Source organism: Dendrobates tinctorius, unplaced genomic scaffold (genome assembly GCF_039654945.1).
Source record: "Dendrobates tinctorius isolate UK_male_01 unplaced genomic scaffold, ASM3965494v1 ptg000138l, whole genome shotgun sequence".
Lineage (NCBI taxonomy): Eukaryota > Metazoa > Chordata > Amphibia > Anura > Dendrobatidae > Dendrobates > Dendrobates tinctorius.
This window is the reverse complement of record NW_027361806.1, coordinates 10,469,612-10,494,943: the sequence shown is the minus strand read 5'-3', so window position 1 is coordinate 10,494,943 and position 25,332 is coordinate 10,469,612. Positions and strand designations below refer to the sequence as shown.

Genomic DNA, 25,332 nt, shown 5'->3' with positions numbered 1-25,332 from the left:
AAGCACGACATCACACTTCAATATTTGATAAGTGTAGGAAACCAGTATGTCAAATACCGAAAGTCAATGCAAGCCCTTTGCTCATTATTTTAATGGTTTGGAATAGGGACCTAAACATGGTGCAAAAAAAGGGAGTACGACATTGATAAACTTGGTTTGGGCTTTTACAACAATGAAATAGTGCAATTTGTGCAAACATTCTGGCACAACTGCAATGATAAATGTTTCCTCTTGTGTCCATTTCTACTCAAGAATCTTGTGTGTATATCAAAACAATTGTACAGTATTCTAATAAGGGTTCTAAATGAATTGTCCTGTTTCTTGAGTTGGTCATGGGCGAGTTTTATTTACTAATTTTATTATTTGTTTTATGTTATTTTATGTAGAAAAAAATAAGGAAAAATACAACATTACAATATTTGTCAATAGAACGCAGGTTGTGTTCATTTTTCAGGAATATTGCATTTTTTTTCAGCTTGTGCTGAGATTGCTGCTGTGAGATGGGCAGACAGAGCTGCCTTATTCTCTGCACATGGTGATTTATGTCATTGCTTTGGGCCATTATACAAAACACTGCAAATATTAAAAGAATTTCATTTTTTTTTTGGCCTGACTAACCTTCATTTCTTAAAGTAATGATGGCCACTCGTTTTTCTTTACTTAGCTGCTTTTTTCTTGCCATAATACAAATTCTAACAGTCTATTCAGTAGGACTATCAGCTGTGTATCCCCCAGACTTCTGCACAACACAACTGATGGTCCCAACCTCATTTATAAGGCAAGAAATCCCACGTATTAAACCTGACAGGGCACACCTGTGAAGTGAAAACCATTTCCGGTGACTGCCTCTTGAAGCTCATCAAGAGAATGCCAAGAGTGTGCAAAGCAGTAATCAAAGCAAAAGGTGGCTACTTTGAAGAACCTAGACTATAAGACATATTTTCAGTTGTTTCACACTTTTTTGTTAGTTATATAATTCCAGATGTGTTAATTCATAGTTTTGATGCCTTCAGAGTGAATCTACAATTTTCATAGTCATGAAAATAAAGAAAACTCTTTGAATGAGAAGGTGTGTCCAAACTTTTGGTCCGTACTGTATATTATGACGAAATTCAACAAAAACCTGAAAAAAATTGGTGAAAGGTCCTTTTTAATTAGGGTTAGGTTTAGAGCTAGCGTAATAAAATAGTTAAGGTAAATAGAAATGTAACAAATGAATAAGAAAGTAAAATATATATATATATACACAGTGGGCACGGAAAGTATTCAGACCCTTTTAAATTTTTCACGCTTTGTTTCATTGCAGCCATTTGGTAAATTCAAAAAAGTTCATTTCTTTCTCATTAATGTACACTCTGCACCCCATCTTGACTGAAAAAAACAGAAATGTAGAAATATTAGCAAATTTATTAAAAAAGAAAAACAAAAATATCACATGGTCATAAGTATTCAGACCCTTTGCTCAGACACTCATATTTAAGTCACATGCTGTCCATTTCCTTGTGATCCTCCATGAGATGGTTCTACTCCTTCATTGGAGTCCATCTGGGGTTAATTAAACTGATAGGACTTGATTTGTAAAGGCGCACACCTGTCTATATAAGACCCCACAGCTCACAGTGCATGTCAGACCAAATGAGAATCATGAGGTCAAAGGAACTGGCCAAGGAGCTCAGAGACAGAATTGTGGCAAGGCACAGATCTGGCCAAGGTTAAAAAAGAATGTCTGCATTACTCAAGGTTCCTAAGAGCACGGTGGCCTCCATAATCCTTAAATGGAAGAAGTTTGGGACCACCAGAAGTCTTCCTAGACCTGGCCGTCCAGCCAAACTGAGCAATCGTGGGAGAAGAGCCTTGGTGAGAGACGTAAAGAAGAACCCCAAGATTACTGTGGCTGAGCTCCACAGATGCAGTAGAGAGATGGGAGAAAGTTCCACAAAGTCAACTATCACTGCAGCCCTCCACCAGTCGGGCCTTTATGGCAGAGTGGCCCAACGGAAGCCTCTCCTCAGTACCAGACATATGAAAGCCTGCATAGAGTTTGCTAGAAAACACATGAAGGACTCCCAGACTATGAGAAATAAGATTCTCCGGTCTGATGAGACGAAGATAGAACTTTTTGGTGATAATTCTAAGCGGTATGTGTGGAGAAAACCAGGCACTGCTCATCACCTGCCCAATACAATCCCAACAGTGAAACATGGTGGTGGCAGCATCATGCTATGGGGGTGTTTTTCATCTACAGGGACAGGACTGGTTGCAATTCCTCTGGACCTCAGACTTGGCTGAAGGTTCACCTTCCAACAAGACAATGACCCTAAGCACACAGCTAAAATAGCAAAGGAGCGGCTTCAGAACAACTCTGTGACCATTCTTGACCGGCCCAGCCAGAGCCCTGACCTAAACCCAATTGAGCATCTCTGGAGAGACCTGAAAATGGCTGTCCACCAACGTTCACCATCCGAACTGATGGAACTGCAGAGTATCTGCAAGGAAGAATGGCAGAGGATCCCCAAATCCAGGGGTGAAAAACTTGTTGCATCATTTCCAAGAAGACTAATGGCTGTACTAGCTCAAAAGGTGTGTCTACTCAATACTGAGCAAAGGGGCTGAATAGTTATGACCATGTGAGATTTCAGTTTTTCTTTTTTTAATAAATTTGCAAAAATTTCTACATTTATGTTTTTGTTTTTGTTTTTCAGTCAAGATAGGGTGCAGAATGTACATTAATGAGGAAAAAATGAACTTTATTGAACCCCGAAACATGCATGCTTTTAAGTTCTAGACCTTATTTTGGGGTTGCCTCAATGGCAGGCACGCTACTGACTAATTATTGGCTGCCTTTCGCTTTAACTGACAAGCACATGATCGGCCGTTAACTAAGGTTTTTTGTGTTTTACATCTGTTTACTTGTTAGAACCTTCTTTCACTCTTTTCTTCTGTCTGGGAACCAGTTGCTTTTTCACGGTGGCTTTCTTTCTGCAGTAATAACACGTTTGGATGAGACAGCTCTGCACAGTGCGCGGCGCTGCCAGTACCTCTTAGAATAGCTGCCTTGTAACTATGGAAACTTCCTCTGTCCCCCCCCCCATATAACAGCGTTTATTTCTTAATGTGAGAAGAAAAAAAAAAAGAAATATTTCCATAAATAGGCCGTTGCCACCAAGAGGTGGCTTCTGAAAGCCTGGTAAATGCCTGCACCCTGCCCTTCTCCACAAACTCGAAAATCTGTTTTTATTACTGCAGCAATTTAAATGCGGCGTTGTATATGGAGGAAATGTGAAAAATATAACAAAAGTAATGAAATCCTCACTTCGTATGATTCCTCTAAGCTCCGGGATTCTCAATGAACCCTGAAAACTGAGACATACCGACATTTCGTTTTTCTGATATTTCTATAGGTCAGACCCTTAAAAAATCTACAATGGAATGCACTAATATTAAAAATATGGTGATGGTGGGGCTTCAACAACTTTGAATTAATTTTCATTCATCTGATCATCTGATCAGTTATAATTTGTAGAGAATCTGAAAGTGTGTAATTTACCCAGAGTGCCTCTAGTGGAGAAATGATGCATTGCACAGTATCCATTTATATCAGTGCGATCTCTGTGCAATGCAGAAAAGGTCAGGTCCTCCAGAGAGGTTGACTGTCTTAGTAAATGAAAAAATTGTTTACTTGTTTTGTTTTACTTTGAGAAAGGCGCCAGTTCGGTGCCAAAATGCGTTGGAACAATAAAGAACCATTTTGGAACAAATTATCCATGGTTATGTTATTTTTTTATTCTGGGCCTGAGAACCAACAGGCACATAGTTGCTAACTACCTGCCTGTTGTGCCCAGCGCCGATTTCTGCCGGCACAGAGAAGTCGTAGGCCGCTCCCGTCAGGGATTCTGCTGCTTCCACTGACGTCACATCAACAGAGCGGCGACTTCCCTTCCGCTCTGCTCTCTTGACTGCTGAAATCAGTCACCAGAGTATTCACCGATCGCTCCTGCCAGCAATTCAGCTGCCCAACTTCTTCAACTCAGCGCTGTCGACGGGACATCACTGCTGAAATGATGCTGATTCACAGCCGGCTTTTTGCTGCTTAAACATAGGAAGCCAGCTATCAATCAGCATGATGTTAGCAGTGATGTCCCGTCGACAGAGCTGAGTTGAAGAAGTTGGGCAGCTGAATTGCCGGCAGGAGCGATCGGTGAATACTCTGAGCCGGTGCTGGATTGGAGAAGCAGGTAGTTGTTAAATACTGCCTGTTAGTTTTTTGGCTCATAATAGCAAAATAATGTAGTCCTAGATGACCCCTTGTGGGTTAAGAATGGAGATATTCCACCTTTTCAGTGAATCCCATTACTGGCTTCTTGGGAAGTTGGACAAAACATTGTAGATTTTAGGAGATCATTTGACCATTCAAGACTCTCTTTCTGTTGGCTCAGCAGTTTGGACTCATAGACAATTAGACACCATTAATGAAAAAACAACTCAAAAAAGTCTGTGACCCCCTTGACTTATAGGTTTATTGGCCACCTTGTTTCTGGGATTTGTGCTGTTATAACCCTGGGCCTTGGCATAATTCCCTGATTTGGTTGGAATTGCCCTTGATGGCACTGGATGTATTCCGCAAGAAAATAGTATAGTAACTGACGTGACCAAGCAAATAATTCCAGAATGGGCATAAATCTTGGCATTTATAGCATTGACTCAGAAGCTTGGTGGTTACAGTCCATGGCATTGAAGCTTGGCTGTTACAATCCATGGGATAGATGCTTGGCTGTTACAATCCATGGCATTGAAGCTTGTTGGTTACAGTGCACGGCATAGAAGTTTGGTGGTTACAGTCCATGGCATTGAAGCTTGGTGGTTACAGTTCATGGCATTGTAGCTTGGTGGTTACAGTCCATGGCATTGAAGCTTGGTGGTTACAATCCATGGCATAAATGTTTGGTGGTTACAGTCCATGGCATTGAAGCTTGGTGGTTACAGTCCATGGCATTGTAGCTTGATGGTTACAGTCCATGGCATAGAAGCATGGTGGTTACAGTCCATGGCATAGAAGCTTGGTGGCTACAGTTCATGGCATAGAAGCTTGGTGGTTACAGTCTATGGCATTGAAGCTTGGTGGTTAAAGTCCATGGCATAGAAGCTGAGTGGTTACAGTCAGTTCATAGCATTTAAGCTTGGTGGTTACAGTCTATGGCATAAATGCTTGATGGTTACAGTCCATGGCATTGAAGCTTGGTGGTTACAGTTCATGGCATTGTAGCATGGTGGTTACAGTTCATGGCATTGTAGCTTGGTGGTTACAGTCCATGGCATTGAAGCTTGGTGGTTACAGTTCATGGCATTGTAGCTTGGTGGTTACAGTTCATGGCATTGTAGCTTGTTGGTTACAGTCCATGGCATTGAAGCTTGGTGGTTACAGTTCATGGCATTGTAGCTTGGTGGTTACAGTCCATGGCATTGAAGCTTGGTGGTTACAATCCATGGCATAAATGTTTGGTGGTTACAGTCCATGGCATTGAAGCTTGGTGGTTACAGTCCATGGCAATGTAGCTTGATGGTTACAGTCCATGGCATAGAAGCTTGGTGGTTACAGTCCATGGCATAGAAGCTTGGTGGCTACAGTTCATGGCATAGAAGCTTGGTGGTTACAGTCTATGGCATTGAAGCTTCGTGGTTAAAGTCCATGGCATAGAAGCTTAGTGGTTACAGTTAGTTCATAGCATTTAAGCTTGGTGGTTACAGTCTATGGCATTGAAGCTTGGTGGTTAAAGTCCATGGCATAGAAGCTGAGTGGTTACAGTCAGTTCATAGCATTTAAGCTTGGTGGTTACAGTCTATGGCATAAATGCTTGATGGTTACAGTCCATGGCATTGAAGCTTGGTGGTTACAGTTCATGGCATTGTAGCATGGTGGTTACAGTTCATGGCATTGTAGCTTGGTGGTTACAGTCCATGGCATTGAAGCTTGGTGGTTACAGTTCATGGCATTGTAGCTTGGTGGTTACAGTTCATGGCATTGTAGCTTGTTGGTTACAGTCCATGGCATTGAAGCTTGGTGGTTACAGTTCATGGCATTGTAGCTTGGTGGTTACAGTCCATGGCATTGAAGCTTGGTGGTTACAATCCATGGCATAAATGTTTGGTGGTTACAGTCCATGGCATTGAAGCTTGGTGGTTACAGTCCATGGCAATGTAGCTTGATGGTTACAGTCCATGGCATAGAAGCTTGGTGGTTACAGTCCATGGCATAGAAGCTTGGTGGCTACAGTTCATGGCATAGAAGCTTGGTGGTTACAGTCTATGGCATTGAAGCTTCGTGGTTAAAGTCCATGGCATAGAAGCTTAGTGGTTACAGTTAGTTCATAGCATTTAAGCTTGGTGGTTACAGTCTATGGCATAAATGCTTGATGGTTACAGTCCATGGCATAGAAGCTTGATGGTTACAGTCCATGGCATAGAAGCATGGTGGTTACAGTCCATGGCATAGAAGCTTGGTGGCTACAGTTCATGGCATAGAAGCTTGGTGGTTACAGTCTATGGCATTGAAGCTTGGTGGTTAAAGTCCATGGCATAGAAGCTGAGTGGTTACAGTCAGTTCATAGCATTTAAGCTTGGTGGTTACAGTCTATGGCATAAATGCTTGATGGTTACAGTCCATGGCATTGAAGCTTGGTGGTTACAGTTCATGGCATTGTAGCATGGTGGTTACAGTTCATGGCATTGTAGCTTGGTGGTTACAGTCCATGGCATTGAAGCTTGGTGGTTACAGTTCATGGCATTGTAACTTGGTGGTTACAGTTCATGGCATTGTAGCTTGTTGGTTACAGTCCATGGCATTGAAGCTTGGTGGTTACAGTTCATGGCATTGTAGCTTGGTGGTTACAGTCCATGGCATTGAAGCTTGGTGGTTACAATCCATGGCATAAATGTTTGGTGGTTACAGTCCATGGCATTGAAGCTTGGTGGTTACAGTCCATGGCATTGTAGCTTGATGGTTACAGTCCATGGCATAGAAGCTTGGTGGCTACAGTTCATGGCATAGAAGTTTGGTGGTTACAGTCTATGGCATTGAAGCTTCGTGGTTAAAGTCCATGGCATAGAAGCTTAGTGGTTACAGTTAGTTCATAGCATTTAAGCTTAGTGGTTACAGTCTATGGCATAAATGCTTGATGGTTACAGTCCATGGCATAGAAGCTTGGTGGTTACAGTCTATGGCATTGAAGCTTGGTGGTTAAAGTCCATGGCATAGAAGCTGAGTGGTTACAGTCAGTTCATAGCATTTACGCTTGGTGGTTACAGTCTATGGCATAAATGCTTGATGGTTACAGTCCATGGCATTGAAGCTTGGTGGTTACAGTTCATGGCATTGTAGCTTGGTGGTTACAGTCTATGGCATAGAAACTTGGTTGTTACAGTAGATGGTACAAAGCTCAGTCATTTTGTGATAACGCGTGGTAAGTAATACGACAGTGGAGATTCTGGACACCATGATGGTTTAGGGAATATTTCTGGTCTTGCCCGCAGTTGGGAATTTTCTTAAAATGACATGTAGCCTCTCCAGCACTATATCCAAAATCTCTGCCAATGCTGCAACTCCAAGGCCACCAGTGCTTTCCACATCCCGGTGCTGAATATTCCATTGCAGTACACTCAGCGAGCATGAGGCATCTAACAGCCACAGGTGGCGCTCTGAGGTTTGTCACAAACACTTCAATGTACAGAATAGGCTCAGTCTATGATGGGACCGGTGCGGCTCCAGACCGCAGCATCACACATCATTGCGGACCAGAAGTTAAGCTCCTCGGCTTATGGTACCATATTAAATACATAATACTGAGCAGTACGGACTTTAGAGCCACACTACAGGCATTACAGGCATGTAATGTGCCGTATGTATGCTGACAATTTCTTAGATGTAAAATAAAATTGCCCGAGGACTCGGAGAACATAAGGACTGGACAATCATTTCAGTGATCACTGCAGGTTTATTGCCGCTGGTAAGGGGAAACTATTTATTCTGAATTATTTAGAGATTATAATTAGGGTCAAATGAGATGATGGACCGACCTTAGGAATAAGCTGCATTTTATTCTTGTTACTGTTTTATAGCCATGCCATGTTTCCTTGTCCATATGCTGGATATTCCTCACATACAGGCACAGAGCAGCATAGAAAGAGCAATCTGGGTACTTGGCACCAAAATAAGTGCATTACATTACTAATTAATGGATTAAAGAATAATTGTCACCAACAATGAAAAATGACAGTAAAGTAGGTTAACCGAATCTACAGACGCAATCCAGGCGACATCACTGACCAACTCGGTGCTCTTTGAGTTTGGTTCACACTTTGTCCACCAATGTCTGAAACAAAATAATGGGTGTGTGAAAAGATCCATAGATTATAATAAGTGTGTGTGCTAAAAAAAAAGGATAGAACGTGTGCAGAAAGATCAGATGTGTGAATGGAGCATAAGTCTCAGTGATGTCACCGCTCTCTAGTGATGGATAGGCTGCATTCTCAGTGATGTCACTGCTCTCTAGTGATGGATAGGCTGCATTCTCAGTGATGTCACCGCTCTCTAGTGATGGATAGGCTGCATTCTCAGTGATGTCACCGCTGTCTAGTGATGGATAGGCTGCATTCTCAGTGATGTCACTGCTCTCTAGTGATGGACAGGAGGCTTTCTCAGTGATGTCACCGCTGTCTAGTGATGGATAGGTTGCATTCTCAGTGATGTCACTGCTCTCTAGTGATGGATAGGCTGCATTCTCAGTGATGTCACCGCTGTCTAGTGATGGATAGGCTGCATTCTCAGTGATGTCACTGCTCTCTAGTGATGGACAGGAGGCTTTCTCAGTGATGTCACCGCTGTCTAGTGATGGATAGGTTGCATTCTCAGTGATGTCACTGCTCTCTAGTGATGGATAGGCTGCATTCTCAGTGATGTCACCGCTGTCTAGTGATGGATAGGCTGCATTCTCAGTGATGTCACTGCTCTCTAGTGATGGATAGGCTGCATTCTCAGTGATGTCACCGCTGTCTAGTGATGGATAGGCTGCATTCTCAGTGATGTCACTGCTCTCTAGTGATGGACAGGAGGCTTTCTCAGTGATGTCACCGCTGTCTAGTGATGGATAGGTTGCATTCTCAGTGATGTCACTGCTCTCTAGTGATGGATAGGCTGCATTCTCAGTGATGTCACCGCTGTCTAGTGATGGATAGGCTGCATTCTCAGTGATGTCACTGCTCTCTAGTGATGGATAGGCTGCATTCTCAGTGATGTCACCGCTGTCTAGTGATGGATAGGCTGCATTCTCAGTGATGTCACTGCTCTCTAGTGATGGACAGGAGGCATTCTCAGTGATGTCACCGCTGTCTAGTGATGGATAGGCTGCATTCTCAGTGATGTCACCGCTGTCTAGTGATGGATAGGCTGCATTCTCAGTGATGTCACTGATCTCTAGTGATGGATAGGCTGCATTCTCAGTGATGTCACCGCTGTCTAGTGATGGATAGGCTGCATTCTCAGTGATGTCACTGCTCTCTAGTGATGGACAGGAGGCTTTCTCAGTGATGTCACCGCTGTCTAGTGATGGATAGGTTGCATTCTCAGTGATGTCACTGCTCTCTAGTGATGGATAGGCTGCATTCTCAGTGATGTCACCGCTGTCTAGTGATGGATAGGCTGCATTCTCAGTGATGTCACTGCTCTCTAGTGATGGATAGGCTGCATTCTCAGTGATGTCACCGCTGTCTAGTGATGGATAGGCTGCATTCTCAGTGATGTCACTGCTCTCTAGTGATGGACAGGAGGCATTCTCAGTGATGTCACCGCTGTCTAGTGATGGATAGGCTGCATTCTCAGTGATGTCACTGATCTCTAGTGATGGATAGGCTGCATTCTCAGTGATGTCACCGCTGTCTAGTGATGGATAGGTTGCATTCTCAGTGATGTCACTGCTCTCTAGTGATGGATAGGCTGCATTCTCAGTGATGTCACTGCTCTCTAGTGATGGACAGGAGGCATTCTCAGTGATGTCACCGCTGTCTAGTGATGAATAAGCTGCATTCTCAGTGATGTCACTGCTCTCTAGTGATGGATAGGCTGCATTCTCAGTGATGTCACCGCTGTCTAGTGATGGATAGGTTGCATTCTCAGTGATGTCACTGATCTCTAGTGATGGATAGGCTGCATTCTCAGTGATGTCACTGCTCTCTAGTGATGGATAGGCTGCATTCTCAGTGATGTCACCGCTGTCTAGTGATGGATAGGCTGCATTCTCAGTGATGTCACTGATCTCTAGTGATGGATAGGCTGCATTCTCAGTGATGTCACCGCTGTCTAGTGATGGATAGGCTGCATTCTCAGTGATGTCACTGCTCTCTAGTGATGGACAGGAGGCTTTCTCAGTGATGTCACCGCTGTCTAGTGATGGATAGGTTGCATTCTCAGTGATGTCACTGCTCTCTAGTGATGGATAGGCTGCATTCTCAGTGATGTCACCGCTGTCTAGTGATGGATAGGCTGCATTCTCAGTGATGTCACTGCTCTCTAGTGATGGATAGGCTGCATTCTCAGTGATGTCACCGCTGTCTAGTGATGGATAGGCTGCATTCTCAGTGATGTCACTGCTCTCTAGTGATGGACAGGAGGCATTCTCAGTGATGTCACCGCTGTCTAGTGAAGGATAGGCTGCATTCTCAGTGATGTCACTGATCTCTAGTGATGGATAGGCTGCATTCTCAGTGATGTCACCGCTGTCTAGTGATGGATAGGTTGCATTCTCAGTGATGTCACTGCTCTCTAGTGATGGATAGGCTGCATTCTCAGTGATGTCACTGCTCTCTAGTGATGGACAGGAGGCATTCTCAGTGATGTCACCGCTGTCTAGTGATGAATAAGCTGCATTCTCAGTGATGTCACTGCTCTCTAGTGATGGATAGGCTGCATTCTCAGTGATGTCACCGCTGTCTAGTGATGGATAGGTTGCATTCTCAGTGATGTCACTGCTCTCTAGTGATGGATAGGCTGCATTCTCAGTGATGTCACCGCTCTCTAGTGATGGATAGGCTGCATTCTCAGTGATGTCACTGCTCTCTAGTGATGGATAGGCTGCATTCTCAGTGATGTCAACGCTCTCTAGTGATGGATAGGCTGCATTCTCAGTGATGTCACCGCTCTCTAGTGATGGATAGGCTGCATTCTCAGTGATGTCACTGCTCTCTAGTGATGGATAGGCTGCATTCTCAGTGATGTCACCGCTCTCTAGTGATGAATAGGCTGCATTCTCTGTGATGTCACTGCTCTCTAGTGATGGATAGGCTGCATTCTCAGTGATGTCACTGCTCTCTAGTGATGGATAGGCTGCATCCTCAGTGATGTCACTGCTCTCTAGTGATGAATACGCTGCATTCTCAGTGATGTCACCGCTCTCTAGTGATGAATAGGCTGCATACTCAGTGATGTCACTGCTCTCTAGTCATTGATAGGCTGCATTCTCAGTGATGTCACCGCTCTCTAGTGATGAATAGGCTGCATTCTCAGTGATGTCACCGCTCTCTAGTGATGGATAGGCTGCATTCTCAGTGATGTCACTGCTCTCTAGTGATGGATAGGCTGCATTCTCAGTGATGTCACTCCTCTCTAGTGATGGATAGGCTGCATTCTCAGTGATGTCACCGCTCTCTAGTGATGGATAGGCTGCATTCTCAGTGATGTAACTGCTCTTTAGTGATGGATAGTCTGCATTCTCAGTGATGTCACTGATCTCTAGTGGATGGATAGGCTGCATTCTCAGTGATGTCACTGCTCTCTAGTGATGGATAGGCGGCATTCTCACTGATGTCACCGCTCTCTAGTGATGGATAGGCTGCATTCTCAGTGATGTCACTGCTCTCTAGTGATGGATAGGCTGCATTCTCAGTGATGTCACCGCTCTCTATTGATGGATAAGCTGCATTCTCAGTGATGTCACTGCTCTCTAGTGATGGATAGGCTGCATTCTCAGTGATGTCACCTCTGTCTAGTGATGGATAGGCTGCATTCTCAGTGATGTCACTGCTCTCTAGTGATGGATAGGCTGCATTCTCAGTGATGTCACTGCTCTCTAGTGATGGATAGGCTGCATTCTCAGTGATGTCACTGCTCTCTAGTGATGGATAGGCTGCATCCTCAGTGATGTCATCGCTCTCTAGTGATGGATAGGCTGCATTCTCAGTGATGTCACTGCTCTCTAGTGATGGATAGGCTGCATTCTCAGTGATGTCACTGCTCTCTAGTGATGGATAGGCTGCATTCTCAGTGATGTCACTCCTCTCTAGTGATGGATAGGCTGCATTCTCAGTGATGTCACCGCTGTCTAGTGATGGATAGGCTGCATTCTCAGTGATGTCATTGCTCTTTAGTGATGGATAGTCTGCATTCTCAGTGATGTCACTGATCTCTAGTGGATGGATAGGCTGCATCCTCAGTGATGTCACTGCTCTCTAGTGATGGATAGGCGGCATTCTCACTGATGTCACTGCTCTCTCGTGATGGATAGGCTGCATTCTCAGTGATGTCACTGCTCTCTAGTGATGGATAGGCTGCATTCTCAGTGATGTCACTGCTCTCTAGTGATGGATAGGCTGCATTCTCAGTGATGTCACTGCTCTCTAGTGAATGGATAGTCTGCATTCTCAGTGATGTCACTGATCTCTAGTGGAAAGATAGGCGGCATTCTCACTGATGTCACCGCTCTCTAGTGATGGATAGGCTGCATTCTCAGTGATGTCACCGCTCTCTAGTGATGGATAGGCTGCATTCTCAGTGATGTCACTGCTCTCTAGTGATGGATAGGCTGCATCCTCAGTGATGTCACTGCTCTCTAGTGATGGATAGGCTGCATTCTCAGTGATGTCACTGATCTCTAGTGGATGGATAGGCTGCATTCTCAGTGATGTCACTGCTCTCTAGTGATGGATAGGCGGCATTCTCACTGATGTCACCGCTCTCTAGTGATGGATAGGCTGCATTCTCAGTGATGTCACTGCTCTCTAGTGATGGATAGGCTGCATTCTCAGTGATGTCACTGCTCTCTAGTGGATAGACAGGCGGCATTCTCACTGATGTCACCGCTCTCTAGTGATGGATAGGCTGCATTCTCACTGATGTCACCGCTCTCTAGTGATGGATAGGCTGCATTCTCAGTGATGTCACTGCTCTCTAGTGATGGATAGGCTGCATTCTCAGTGATGTCACTGCTCTCTAGTGGATAGATAGGCGGCATTCTCACTGATGTCACCGCTCTCTAGTGATGGATAGGCGGCATTCTCACTGATGTCACCGCTCTCTAGTGATGGATAGGCTGCATTCTCAGTGATGTCACTGCTCTCTAGTGATGGATAGGCTGCATCCTCAGTGATGTCACTGCTCTCTAGTGGACAGATAGGCGGCATTCTCACTGATGTCACCGCTTTCTAGTGATGGATAGGCTGCATTCTCAGTGATGTCACCGCTCTCTAGTGATGGATAGGCTGCATTCTCAGTGATGTCACTGCTCTCTAGTGATGGATAGGCTGCATCCTCAGTGATGCCCCTGCTCTCTAGTGATGGATAGGCTGCATTCTCAGTGATGTCACTGATCTCTAGTGGATGGATAGTCTGCATTCTCAGTGATGTCACCACTCTCTAGTGATGGATAGGCTGCATCCTCAGTGATGTCACTGCTCTCTAGTGATGGATAGGCTGCATTCTCAGTGATATCACTGATCTCTAGTGGATGGATAGTCTGCATTCTCAGTGATGTTACCGCTCTCTAGTGGATGGATAGGCTGCATTCTCAGTGATGTCACCGCTGTCTAGTGATGGATAGGCTGCATTCTCAGTGATGTCACCGCTCTAGTGAGGGATAGGCTGCATTCTCAGTGATGTCACTGCTCTCTAGTGGATGGATAGTCTGCATCCTCAGTGATGTCACTGCTCTCTAGTGATGTATAGGCTGCATTCTCAGTGATGTCACAGCTCTCTAGTGAATGGATAGGCTGCATTCTCAATGATGTCACCGCTCTCTAGTGATGGATAGGCTGCATTCTCAGTGATGTCACCGCTCTCTAGTGATGGATAGGCTGCATTCTCAGTGATGTCACTGCTCTCTAGTGATGGATAGGCTGCATTCTCAGTGATGTCACTGCTCTCTGGTGATGGATAGGAGGCATTCTCAGTGATGTCACTGCTCTCTAGAGATGGATAGGCTGCATTCTCAGTGATGTCACTGCTCTCTAGTGATGGATAGGCTGCATTCTCAGTGATGTCACTGCTCTCTACTGATGGATAGGCTGCATTCTCAGTGATGTCACTCCTCTCTAGTGATGGATAGGCTGCTTTCTCAGAGATATCACCGCTCTCTAGTGATGGATAGGCTGCATTCTCAGTGATGTCACTGCTCTTTAGTGATGGATAGTCTGCATTCTCAGTGATGTCACTGATCTCTAGTGGATGGATAGGCTGCATCCTCAGTGATGTCACTGCTCTCTAGTGATGGATAGGCGGCATTCTCACTGATGTCACCGCTCTCTAGTGATGGATAGGCTGCATTCTCAGTGATGTCACCGCTGTCTAGTGATGGATAGGCTGCATTCTCAGTGATGTCACCGCTCTAGTGAGGGATAGGCTGCATTCTCAGTGATGTCACTGCTCTCTAGTGGATGGATAGTCTGCATCCTCAGTGATGTCACTTCTCTCTAGTGGATAGATAGGCGGCATTCTCACTGATGTCACCGCTCTCTAGTGATGGATAGGCTGCATTCTCAGTGATGTCACCGCTCTCTAGTGATGTATAGGCTGCATTCTCAGTGATGTCACTGCTCTTTAGTGATGGATAGTCTGCATTCTCAGTGATGTCACTGATCTCTAGTGGATGGATAGGCTGCATCCTCAGTGATGTCACTGCTCTCTAGTGATGGATAGGCGGCATTCTCACTGATGTCACCGCTCTCTAGTGATGGATAGGCTGCATTCTCAGTGATGTCACCGCTGTCTAGTGATGGATAGGCTGCATTCTCAGTGATGTCACCGCTCTAGTGAGGGATAGGCTGCATTCTCAGTGATGTCACTGCTCTCTAGTGGATGGATAGTCTGCATCCTCAGTGATGTCACTTCTCTCTAGTGGATAGATAGGCGTCATTCTCACTGATGTCACCGCTCTCTAGTGATGGATAGGCTGCATTCTCAGTGATGTCACCGCTCTCTAGTGATGTATAGGCTGCATTCTCAGTGATGTCACTGCTCTTTAGTGATGGATAGTCTGCATTCTCAGTGATGTCACTGATCTCTAGTGGATGGATAGGCTGCATCCTCAGTGATGTCACTGCTCTCTAGTGATGGATAGGCGGCATTCTCACTGATGTCACCGCTCTCTAGTGATGGATAGGCTGCATTCTCAGTGATGTCACTGCTCTCTAGTGATGCATAGGCTTCATTCTCAGTGATGTCACTGCTCTCTAGTGATGGATAGGCTGCATCCTCAGTGATGTCACCGCTCTCTAGTGAATGGATAGTCTGCATTCTCAGTGATGTCACTTATCTCTAGTGGATAGATAGGCGGCATTCTCACTGATGTCACCGCTCTCTAGTGATGGATAGGCTGCATTATCAGTGATGTCACCACTCTCTAGTGATGGATAGGCTGCATTCTCAATGATGTCACTGCTCTCTAGTGATGGATAGGCTGCATCCTCAGTGATGTCACTGCTCTCTAGTGATGGATAGGCTGCATTCTCAGTGATGTCACTGATCTCTAGTGGATGGATAGTCTGCATTCTCAGTGAAGTCACCGCTCTCTAGTGATGGATAGGCTGCATCCTCAGTGATGTCACTGCTCTCTAGTGATGGATAGGCTGCATTCTCAGTGATGTCACTGATCTCTAGTGGATGGATAGTCTGCATTCTCAGTGATGTCACCGCTCTCTAGTGATGGATAGGCTACATTCTCAGTGATGTCACCGCTGTCTAGTGATGGATAGGCTGCATTCTCATTGATGTCACCGCTCTAGTGGGATAGGCTGCATTCTCAGTGATGTCTCTGCTCTCTAGTGGATGGATAGTCTGCATCCTCAGTGATGTCACTGCTCTCTAGTGATGTATAGGCTGCATTCTCAGTGATGTCACTGCTCTCTAGTGAATGGATAGGCTGCATTCTCAATGATGTCACCGCTCTATAATGAATGGATAGGCTGCATTCTCAGTGATGTCACCGCTCTCTAGTGATGGATAGGCTGCATTCTCAGTGATGTCACCGCTCTCTAGTGATGGATAGGCTGCATTCTCAGTGATGTCACTGCTCTCTAGTGATGGATAGGCTGCATTCTCAGTGATGTCACCGCTTTCTGGTGATGGATAGGAGGCATTCTCAGTGATGTCACTGCTCTCTAGAGATGGATAGGCTGCATTCTCAGTGATGTCACTGTTCTCTAGTGATGGATAGGCTGCATTTTCAGTGATGTCACCGCTATCTAGTGATGGATAGGCTGCATTCTCAGTGATGTCATCGCTCTCTAGTGAATGGATAGGCTGCATTCTCAGTGATGTCACTGCTCTCTAGTGAATGGATAGGCTGCATTCTCAGTGATGTCACTGTTCTCTAGAGATGGATAGGCTGCATTCTCAGTGATGTCCCTGCTCTCTAGTGATGGATAGGCTGCATTCTCAGTGATGTCATCGCTCTCTAGTGATGGATAGGCTGCATTCTCAGTGATGTCATCGCTCTCTAGTGAATGGATAGGCTGCATTCTCAGTGATGTCACTGCTCTCTAGTTAATGGATAGGCTGCATTCTCAGTGATGTCACCGCTCTCTAGTGATGGATAGGCTGCATTCTCAGTGATGTCACTGCTCCTCTAGTGAATGGATAGGCTGCATTCTCAGTGATGTCACCGCTCTCTAGTGAATGGATAGTCTGCATTCTCAGTGATGTCACCGCTCTATAGTGAATGGATAGGCTGCATTCTCAGTGATGTCACTGCTCTCTAGTGAATGGATAGGCTGCATTCTCAGTGATGTCACCGCTCTCTGGTGATGGATAGGAGGCATTCTCAGTGATGTCACTGCTCTCTAGTGATGGATACGCTGCATTCTCAGTGATGTCACTGCTCTCTAGAGATGGATAGGCTGCATTCTCAGTGATGTCACTGCTCTCTAGTGATGGATAGGCTGCATTCTCAGTGATGTCACCGCTCTCTAGTGATGGATAGGCTGCATTTTCAATGATGTCACCGCTCTCTAGTGATGGATAGGCTGCATTCTCAGTGATGTCACCGCTCTCTAGTGATGGATAGGCTGCATTCTCAGTGATGTCATCGCTCTCTAGTGAATGGATAGGCTGCATTCTCAGTGATGTCACTGCTCTCTAGTGAATGGATAGGCTGCATTCTCAGTGATGTCACCGCTCTCTAGTGAATGGATAGCCTGCATTCTCAGTGATGTCACCACTCTATAGTGAATGGATAGGCTGCATTCTTAGTGATGTCACTGCTCTCTAGTGAATCGATAGGCTGCATTCTCACTGATGTCACTGCTCTCTAGTGAATGGATATGCTGCATTCTCAGTGATGTCACTGCTCTCTAGTGAATGGATAGGCTGCATTCTCAGTGATGTCACCGCTCTCTAGTGATGTATAGGAGGCATTCTCAATGATGTCACTGCTCTCTAGTGATGGATAGGTGGCATTCTCAGTGATGTCACCGCTCTCTAGTGATGGATAGGCTGCATTCTCAGTGATGTCACCGCTCTCTAGTGAGGGATAGGCTGCATTCTCAGTGATGTCACTGCTCTCTAGTGAATGGATAGGCTGCATTCTCAGTGATGTCACCGCTCTCTAGTGATGGCTATGAGGCATTCTCAGTGATGTCACTGCTATCTAGTGATGGATAGGCTGCATTCTCAGTGATGTCACTGCTCTCTAGTTAATGTATAGGCTGCATTCTCAGTGATATCACCGCTCTCTATTGATGGATAGGCTGCATTCTCAGTGATGTCACTGCTCTCTAGTGATGGATAGGAGGCATTCTCAGTGATGTCACCGCTCTCTAGTGATGGATAGGAGGTATTCTCAGTGATGTCACCGCTCTCTAGTGAGGGATAGGCTGCATTCTCAGTGATGTCACTGCTCTCTAGTGAATGGATAGGCTGCATTCTCAGTGATGTCAGTGCTCTCTAGTGATGGATAGGCTGCATTCTCAGTGATGTCACTGCTCTCTAGTGATGGATAGGCTGCATTCTCAGTGATGTCACTGCTCTCTAGTGATGGATAGGCTGCATTCTCAGTGATGTCACCGCTCTCTAGTGATGGATAGGCTGCAATCTCAGTGATGTCACCGCTCTCTAGTGATGGATAGGCTGCATTCGCAGTGATGTCACTGCTCTTTAGTGAAATGCTATCTGGTCCTTTAAACAGTATAAAAAAAATATCTTTGCATTGAGGTCAAGGTGAAAACATTTATATCTTCCTGCATTTTGTGACAGATTAATAATAAATAGCACATTTTTGCTTTTCGCTTTGCATGCTGTTGCGGCTCCTTCGTCATTTCCCTGTATACAGTAAAGCCCGGGTATTGCTCGCTTATAAGTGACAAATATTAGTAAAATAAACTCATAAGTAATAGTCACATTCCTCGTGACATATAATGAGAGCACAGCACACATGCATTTAATTGTACAGTATTGTGGCCATGCATGTCCCATATTATGAAGCAGATGGCCATTATTCTTGTTGTTTACTACGACTTTCTTTCTGTTGTCTGTACCACTGTTGCCTCGAGCAAAAAGAAAAAAAGAAACCATTTGGTTGTCAGATACGACTATAGCGTTTTTTTCATGGGACTATTGTACCTCCAGGGAAGGGGGAGATGAAATCTTCTTTGTAACTTTGTATCTTCTTGAACATTTTTGTTTTTCTTGTGTCTTTTCAGGCCAAGATCGCAGTGAAGCTACATTAATAAAAAGATTTAAGGGGGACGGTGTTCGGTACAAGGCAAAACTAATCGGGATTGATGAGGTTTCAGCCGCAAGAGGAGACAAGTTATGCCAAGATTCAATGATGAAGCTCAAGGTATTATATCATTATCCTTTTATTAGAGTCATTAACAATATCTATAAATTCTACCATAGCGACAACTACTAACTGAAAAACCACAGACACCATTCACCCTATGCAGGTGATGGACCTTGTACCACTGAGCCACCTAATATTGTGCGTTACGTGACATCACCATATCCATCATTGTGACATCACCGTATGCATAATTTATTTCTTTTACTAACTTATATAGCACCATCATACGCTGCAACGCTGTACAGACTTTATCATCACTGTCCCCACTGGGCCTCACAATCTATATTTAATATCAGGATCTCTTTGTAATGTGGGAGGAAACCTGAGAACTCAGAGGAAACCCACGCAAACACGGGGAGAACATACAAACTCCCTGCAGATGTTGTCCATGGTGGGATGTGAACCCAGGATCCCAGTGCTGCAAAGCTACAGTGCTAACCACTGAGTCACCATACAGTGCTAGCCACTGAGCCACCATGCACAGTGCTAACCACTGAGCCACCATGTTACATTGCTAATCACTGAGCCACCGTGTACTGTGCTAACCACTGAGCCACAGTGTACAGTACTATCCACTGAGCCACAGTGTACAGTGCTAACCACTGAGCCACCGTGTACAGTGCTAACCACTGAACCACCGTGTACAGTGCTAACCACTGAGCTAACATGTACAGAGCTAACCACTGAGCTACTGTGTGCAGTGCTAACCACTGTGCAACAATGTACAGTGCTAACCACTGAGCCACTGTGTGTAGTGCTAACCACTGAGCCACCGTGTACAGTGCTAACCACTGAGCTACCGTGTACAGTGCTAACCACTGAGCTACCATGTACAGAGCTACCCACTGAGCTACTGTGTACAGTGCTAACCACTGAGCCACTGTGTACAGAGCTAACCACTGAGCCACTGTGTACAGAGCTAACCACTGAGCCACCGTGTACAGTGCTAACCACTGAGCTACTGTGTACAGAGCTAACCACTGAGCTACTGTGTACAGAGCTAACCACTGAGCTACTGTGTACAGTGCTAACCACTGAGCCACCGCGTACAGTGCTAACCACTGAGCTACTGTGTACAGAGCTAACCACTGAGCTACTGTGTACAGAGCTAACAACTGAGCCACTGTGTGTAGTGCTAACCACTGAGCTACTGTGTACAGTGCTAACCACTGAGCTACTGTGTACAGTGCTAACCACTGAGCCACTATGTAAAGTGATAAACAATGAGCCACCATAACTGCGACACCAACATTTCTTTATCAGCTCCAATGAACACATATAGCAAAATATCAAGGCTTCTTATGCTCCGGAGAAAGAAGAATAACTTATCCACAAATCGAATTTCCAAGGAAAATCAACACGAACAGGAAAATTTTGCCTTGCCCGCTAATCTATAAACCGATGTTGAATCTGTCCATTCCCTGTTACATGTGATGGGAGATGCCCAAAAAAACGACTGAAATCTTCCAATGAACAAGTATGATGTCTGTGGCTGCAGAACAATGTGAGTGGATGCGCTTTGAGCGCAGCTCTGCAGCACACAGTTTATCTTTTTTATTTTTAGAACAGAAATCAGTTTGAAAGAAGCTGACAACCGAAAATGTGGTAATATTAAAAGACAAGTCGTCTCCAGAATACATGTTCTGTATAAAGCGATGAGCGATGAGCGCTGTTATCTGAGGTTCCCAGTACAGCTGCCGCTCACATGTGAGAGAATATTCATCTCCGAAAACACAAGAAGCAATGAAAGTCACAAAGAATAGAGACGCGACAACATGACTGTCGATTCCCCATCAAACTCACATGGAGATAATAGCGATTATTCATTCTGTTCTCTTACCTACAAGAGGTGGCGTCTGCTTGGGTTTTCCTCATCTTAGTCTCTTGGAAACAGAAACATGAAACCAATAATGCAGAATGGTGCAGAGGTAAGAGGAGCAAAATGACCGATGGAAGATAATGAGACCGTCTACAACAAATAATAACTGGCGCAAGGACTTAAAAACACTGATCCGGTGCACTCCGAGGCGTAAAACGCTGAGCAAGTAGATAAAATGGATTGTAGAACGTAACTACTGGACACCAGGGACTAGAGAACTGAACTACACACCAGGGACTGGAGAACTGAAATACACACCAGGGACTAGAGAACTGAACTACAAACCAGGGACTAGAGAACTGAACTACACACCAGGGACTAGAGAACTGAACTACACACCAGGGACTAGAGAACTGAACTACACGACACCACGGACTAGAGAACTGAACTACACGACACCAGGGACTAGAGAACTGAACTACACGACACCACGGACTAGAGAACTGAACTACACGACACCAGGGACTAGAGAACTGAACTACACGACAACACGGACTAGAGAACTGAACTACACGACACCAGAGACAAGAGAACTGAAATACACGACACCAGGGACTAGAGAACTGAACTACACACCAGGGACTGGAGAACTGAACTACACACCAGGGACTGGAGAACTGAACTACACACCAGGGACTGGAGAACTGAACTACACACCAGGGACTAGAGAACTGAACTACACGACACCAGAGACAAGAGAACTGAAATACACGACACCAGGGACTAGAGAACTGAACTACACACCAGGGACTAGAGAACTGAACTACCCACCAGGGACTAGAGAACTGAACTACACACCAGGGACTAGAGAACTGAACTACACGACACCAGAGACAAGAGAACTGAAATACACGACACCAGGGACTAGAGAACTGAACTACACGACACCAGGGACTAGAGAACTGAACTACACGACACCAGGGACTAGAGAACTGAACTACACGACACCACGGACTAGAGAACTGAACTACACGACACCAGGGACTAGAGAACTGAACTACACGACACCACGGACTAGAGAACTGAACTACACACCAGGGACTAGAAAACTGAACTACACACCACCAGGGACTAGAGAACTGAACTACAAACCAGGGACTAGAGAACTGAACTACACACCAGGGACTAGAGAACTGAACTACACACCAGGGACTAGAGAACTGAACTACACGACAACAGGGACTAGAGAACTGAACTACACGACAACAGGGACTAGAGAACTGAACTACACGACACCACGGACTAGAGAACTGAACTACACACCAGGGACTAGAAAACTGAACTATACACCACCAGGGACTAGAGAACTGAACTACACGACACCAGGGACTAGAGAACTGAACTACACACCAGGGACTAGAGAACTGAACTACACGACACCAGGGACTAGAGAACTGAAATACACGACACCAGGGACTAGAGAACTGAACTACACGACACCAGGGACTAGAGAACTGAACTACACGACACCAGGGACTAGAGAACTGAACTACACGACAACAGGGACTAGAGAACTGAACTACACGACACCACGGACTAGAGAACTGAACTACACACCAGGGACTAGAAAACTGAACTACACACCACCAGGGACTAGAGAACTGAACTACACGACACCAGGGACTAGAGAACTGAACTACACGACACCAGGGACTAGAGAACTGAACTACATGACACCAGGGACTAGAGAACTGAACTACATGACACCAGGGACTAGAGAACTGAACTACACGACAACAGGAACTAGAGAACTGAAATACACGACACCAGGGACTAGAGAACTGAACTACACACCAGGGACTAGAAAACTGAACTACACACCACCAGGGACTAGAGAACTGAACTGCACGACACCAGGGACTAGAGAACTGAACTACACGACACCAGAGACTAGAGAATTGAAATACACACCAGGGACTAGAGAACTGAACTACACGACACCAAGGACTAGAGAACTGAACAACACGACACCAGGGACTAGAGAACTGAACTACACATCAGGGACTAGAGAACTGAACTACGTGACACCAAGGACTAGAGAACTGAACTACACGACACCAGGGACTAAAGAACTGAACTACACGACACCAGGGACTAGAGAACTGAACTACACACCAGGGACTAGAAAACTGAACTACACACCACCAGGGACTAGAGAACTGAACTACACACCAGGGACTAGAGAACTGAACTACACACCAGGGACTAGAGAACTGAACTACACGACACCAGGGACTAGATAACTGAACTACACACCAAGGACTAGAGAACTGAACTACACACCAGGGACTAGAGAACTGAACTACATGACACCAGGGACTAGAGAACTGAACTACACAGCACCAGGGACTGGAGAACTGAACTACACGACACCAGGGACTAGAGAACTAAACTACACACCAGGGACTAGAGAACTGAACTACACGACACAAGGGACTGGAGAACTGAACTACATGACACCAGGGATTAGAGAACTGAACTACATGACACCAGGGACTAGAGAACTGAACTACACGACACCAGGGACTAGAGAACTGAACTACACGACACCAGGGACTAGAGAACTGAACTACATGACACCAGGGACTAGAGAACTGAACTACATGACACCAGGGACTAGAGAACTGAACTACACGACAACAGGAACTAGAGAACTGAAATACACGACACCAGGGACTAGAGAACTGAACTACACACCAGGGACTAGAAAACTGAACTACACACCACCAGGGACTAGAGAACTGAACTGCACGACACCAGGGACTAGAGAACTGAACTACACGACACCAGAGACTAGAGAATTGAAATACACACCAGGGACTAGAGAACTGAACTACACGACACCAAGGACTAGAGAACTGAACAACACGACACCAGGGACTAGAGAACTGAACTACACATCAGGGACTAGAGAACTGAACTACGTGACACCAAGGACTAGAGAACTGAACTACACGACACCAGGGACTAAAGAACTGAACTACACGACACCAGGGACTAGAGAACTGAACTACACACCAGGGACTAGAAAACTGAACTACACACCACCAGGGACTAGAGAACTGAACTACACACCAGGGACTAGAGAACTGAACTACACACCAGGGACTAGAGAACTGAACTACACGACACCAGGGACTAGATAACTGAACTACACACCAAGGACTAGAGAACTGAACTACACACCAGGGACTAGAGAACTGAACTACATGACACCAGGGACTAGAGAACTGAACTACACAGCACCAGGGACTGGAGAACTGAACTACACGACACCAGGGACTAGAGAACTAAACTACACACCAGGGACTAGAGAACTGAACTACACGACACAAGGGACTGGAGAACTGAACTACATGACACCAGGGATTAGAGAACTGAACTACATGACACCAGGGACTAGAGAACTGAACTGCACGAAACCAGAGACTAGAGAACTGAACTACACAACAACAGGGACTAGAGAACTGAACTACGCGACACCAGAGACTAGAGAACTGAACTACACGACACCAGGTACTAGAGAACTGAACTACATGACACCAGATACTAGGGAACTTAACTACACAACAACAGGGACTAGAGAACTGAACTACACAACACCAGGGACTAGAAAACTGAACTACACAGCACCATGGACTAGAGAACTGAACTACATGACAGCAGAGACTAAATAACTGAACTACACGACACCAGGTACTAGAGAACTGAACTACATGACACCAGAGACTAGGGAACTTAACTACACAACACCAGGGACTAGAGAACTGAACTACACAGCACCAGAGACAAGAGAACTGAACTACACTACACCAGGTACTAGAGAACTGAACTACACAACACCTGGTACTAGAGAACTGAACTACACGACACCAGGGACTAGAGAACTGAACTTCACGACACCAGAGACTAGAGAACGGAACTGCACAGCACCAGATACTAGAGATCTGAACTACATGACACCCGGGACTAGAGAACTGAACTACACAACACCAGCGACTAGAGAACTGAACTTCACAACAACAGGGACTAGAGAACTGAACTACGTGACACCACGGACTAGAGAACTGAACTACATGACACCAGGGACTAGAGAACTGAACTACATGACACCAGGGACGAGAGAACTGAACTACACAACACCAGGGACTAGAGAACTGAACTACACGACACCAGGAACTGGAGAACTGAACTACACGACACCAGGAACTGGAGAACTGAACTACATGACACCAGGGACTAGAGAACTGAAGTACATGACACCAGGGACTAGAGAACTGAACTACACAACACCATGGACTAGAGAACTGAACTACACACCAGGGACTAGAGAACTGAACTACACACCAGGGACTGGAG

The 25,332-nt window shown here is 45.4% G+C and overlaps 1 protein-coding gene across 12 annotated transcripts in view; it reads left to right on the top strand.

Annotated features, from left to right (window-relative positions):
- Nucleotides 1-25,332, top strand: part of DAB1 (DAB adaptor protein 1) — a 947,480-nt gene that overhangs the window by 784,403 nt on the left and 137,745 nt on the right. For all 12 annotated transcript variants that reach the window (XM_073544564.1, XM_073544566.1, XM_073544561.1 and 9 more), the window contains one exon: nucleotides 18,952-19,091. In XM_073544564.1, coding sequence (XP_073400665.1) covers nucleotides 18,952-19,091 — 140 coding nt within the window. The remainder of the gene's footprint in view (nucleotides 1-18,951; nucleotides 19,092-25,332) is intronic.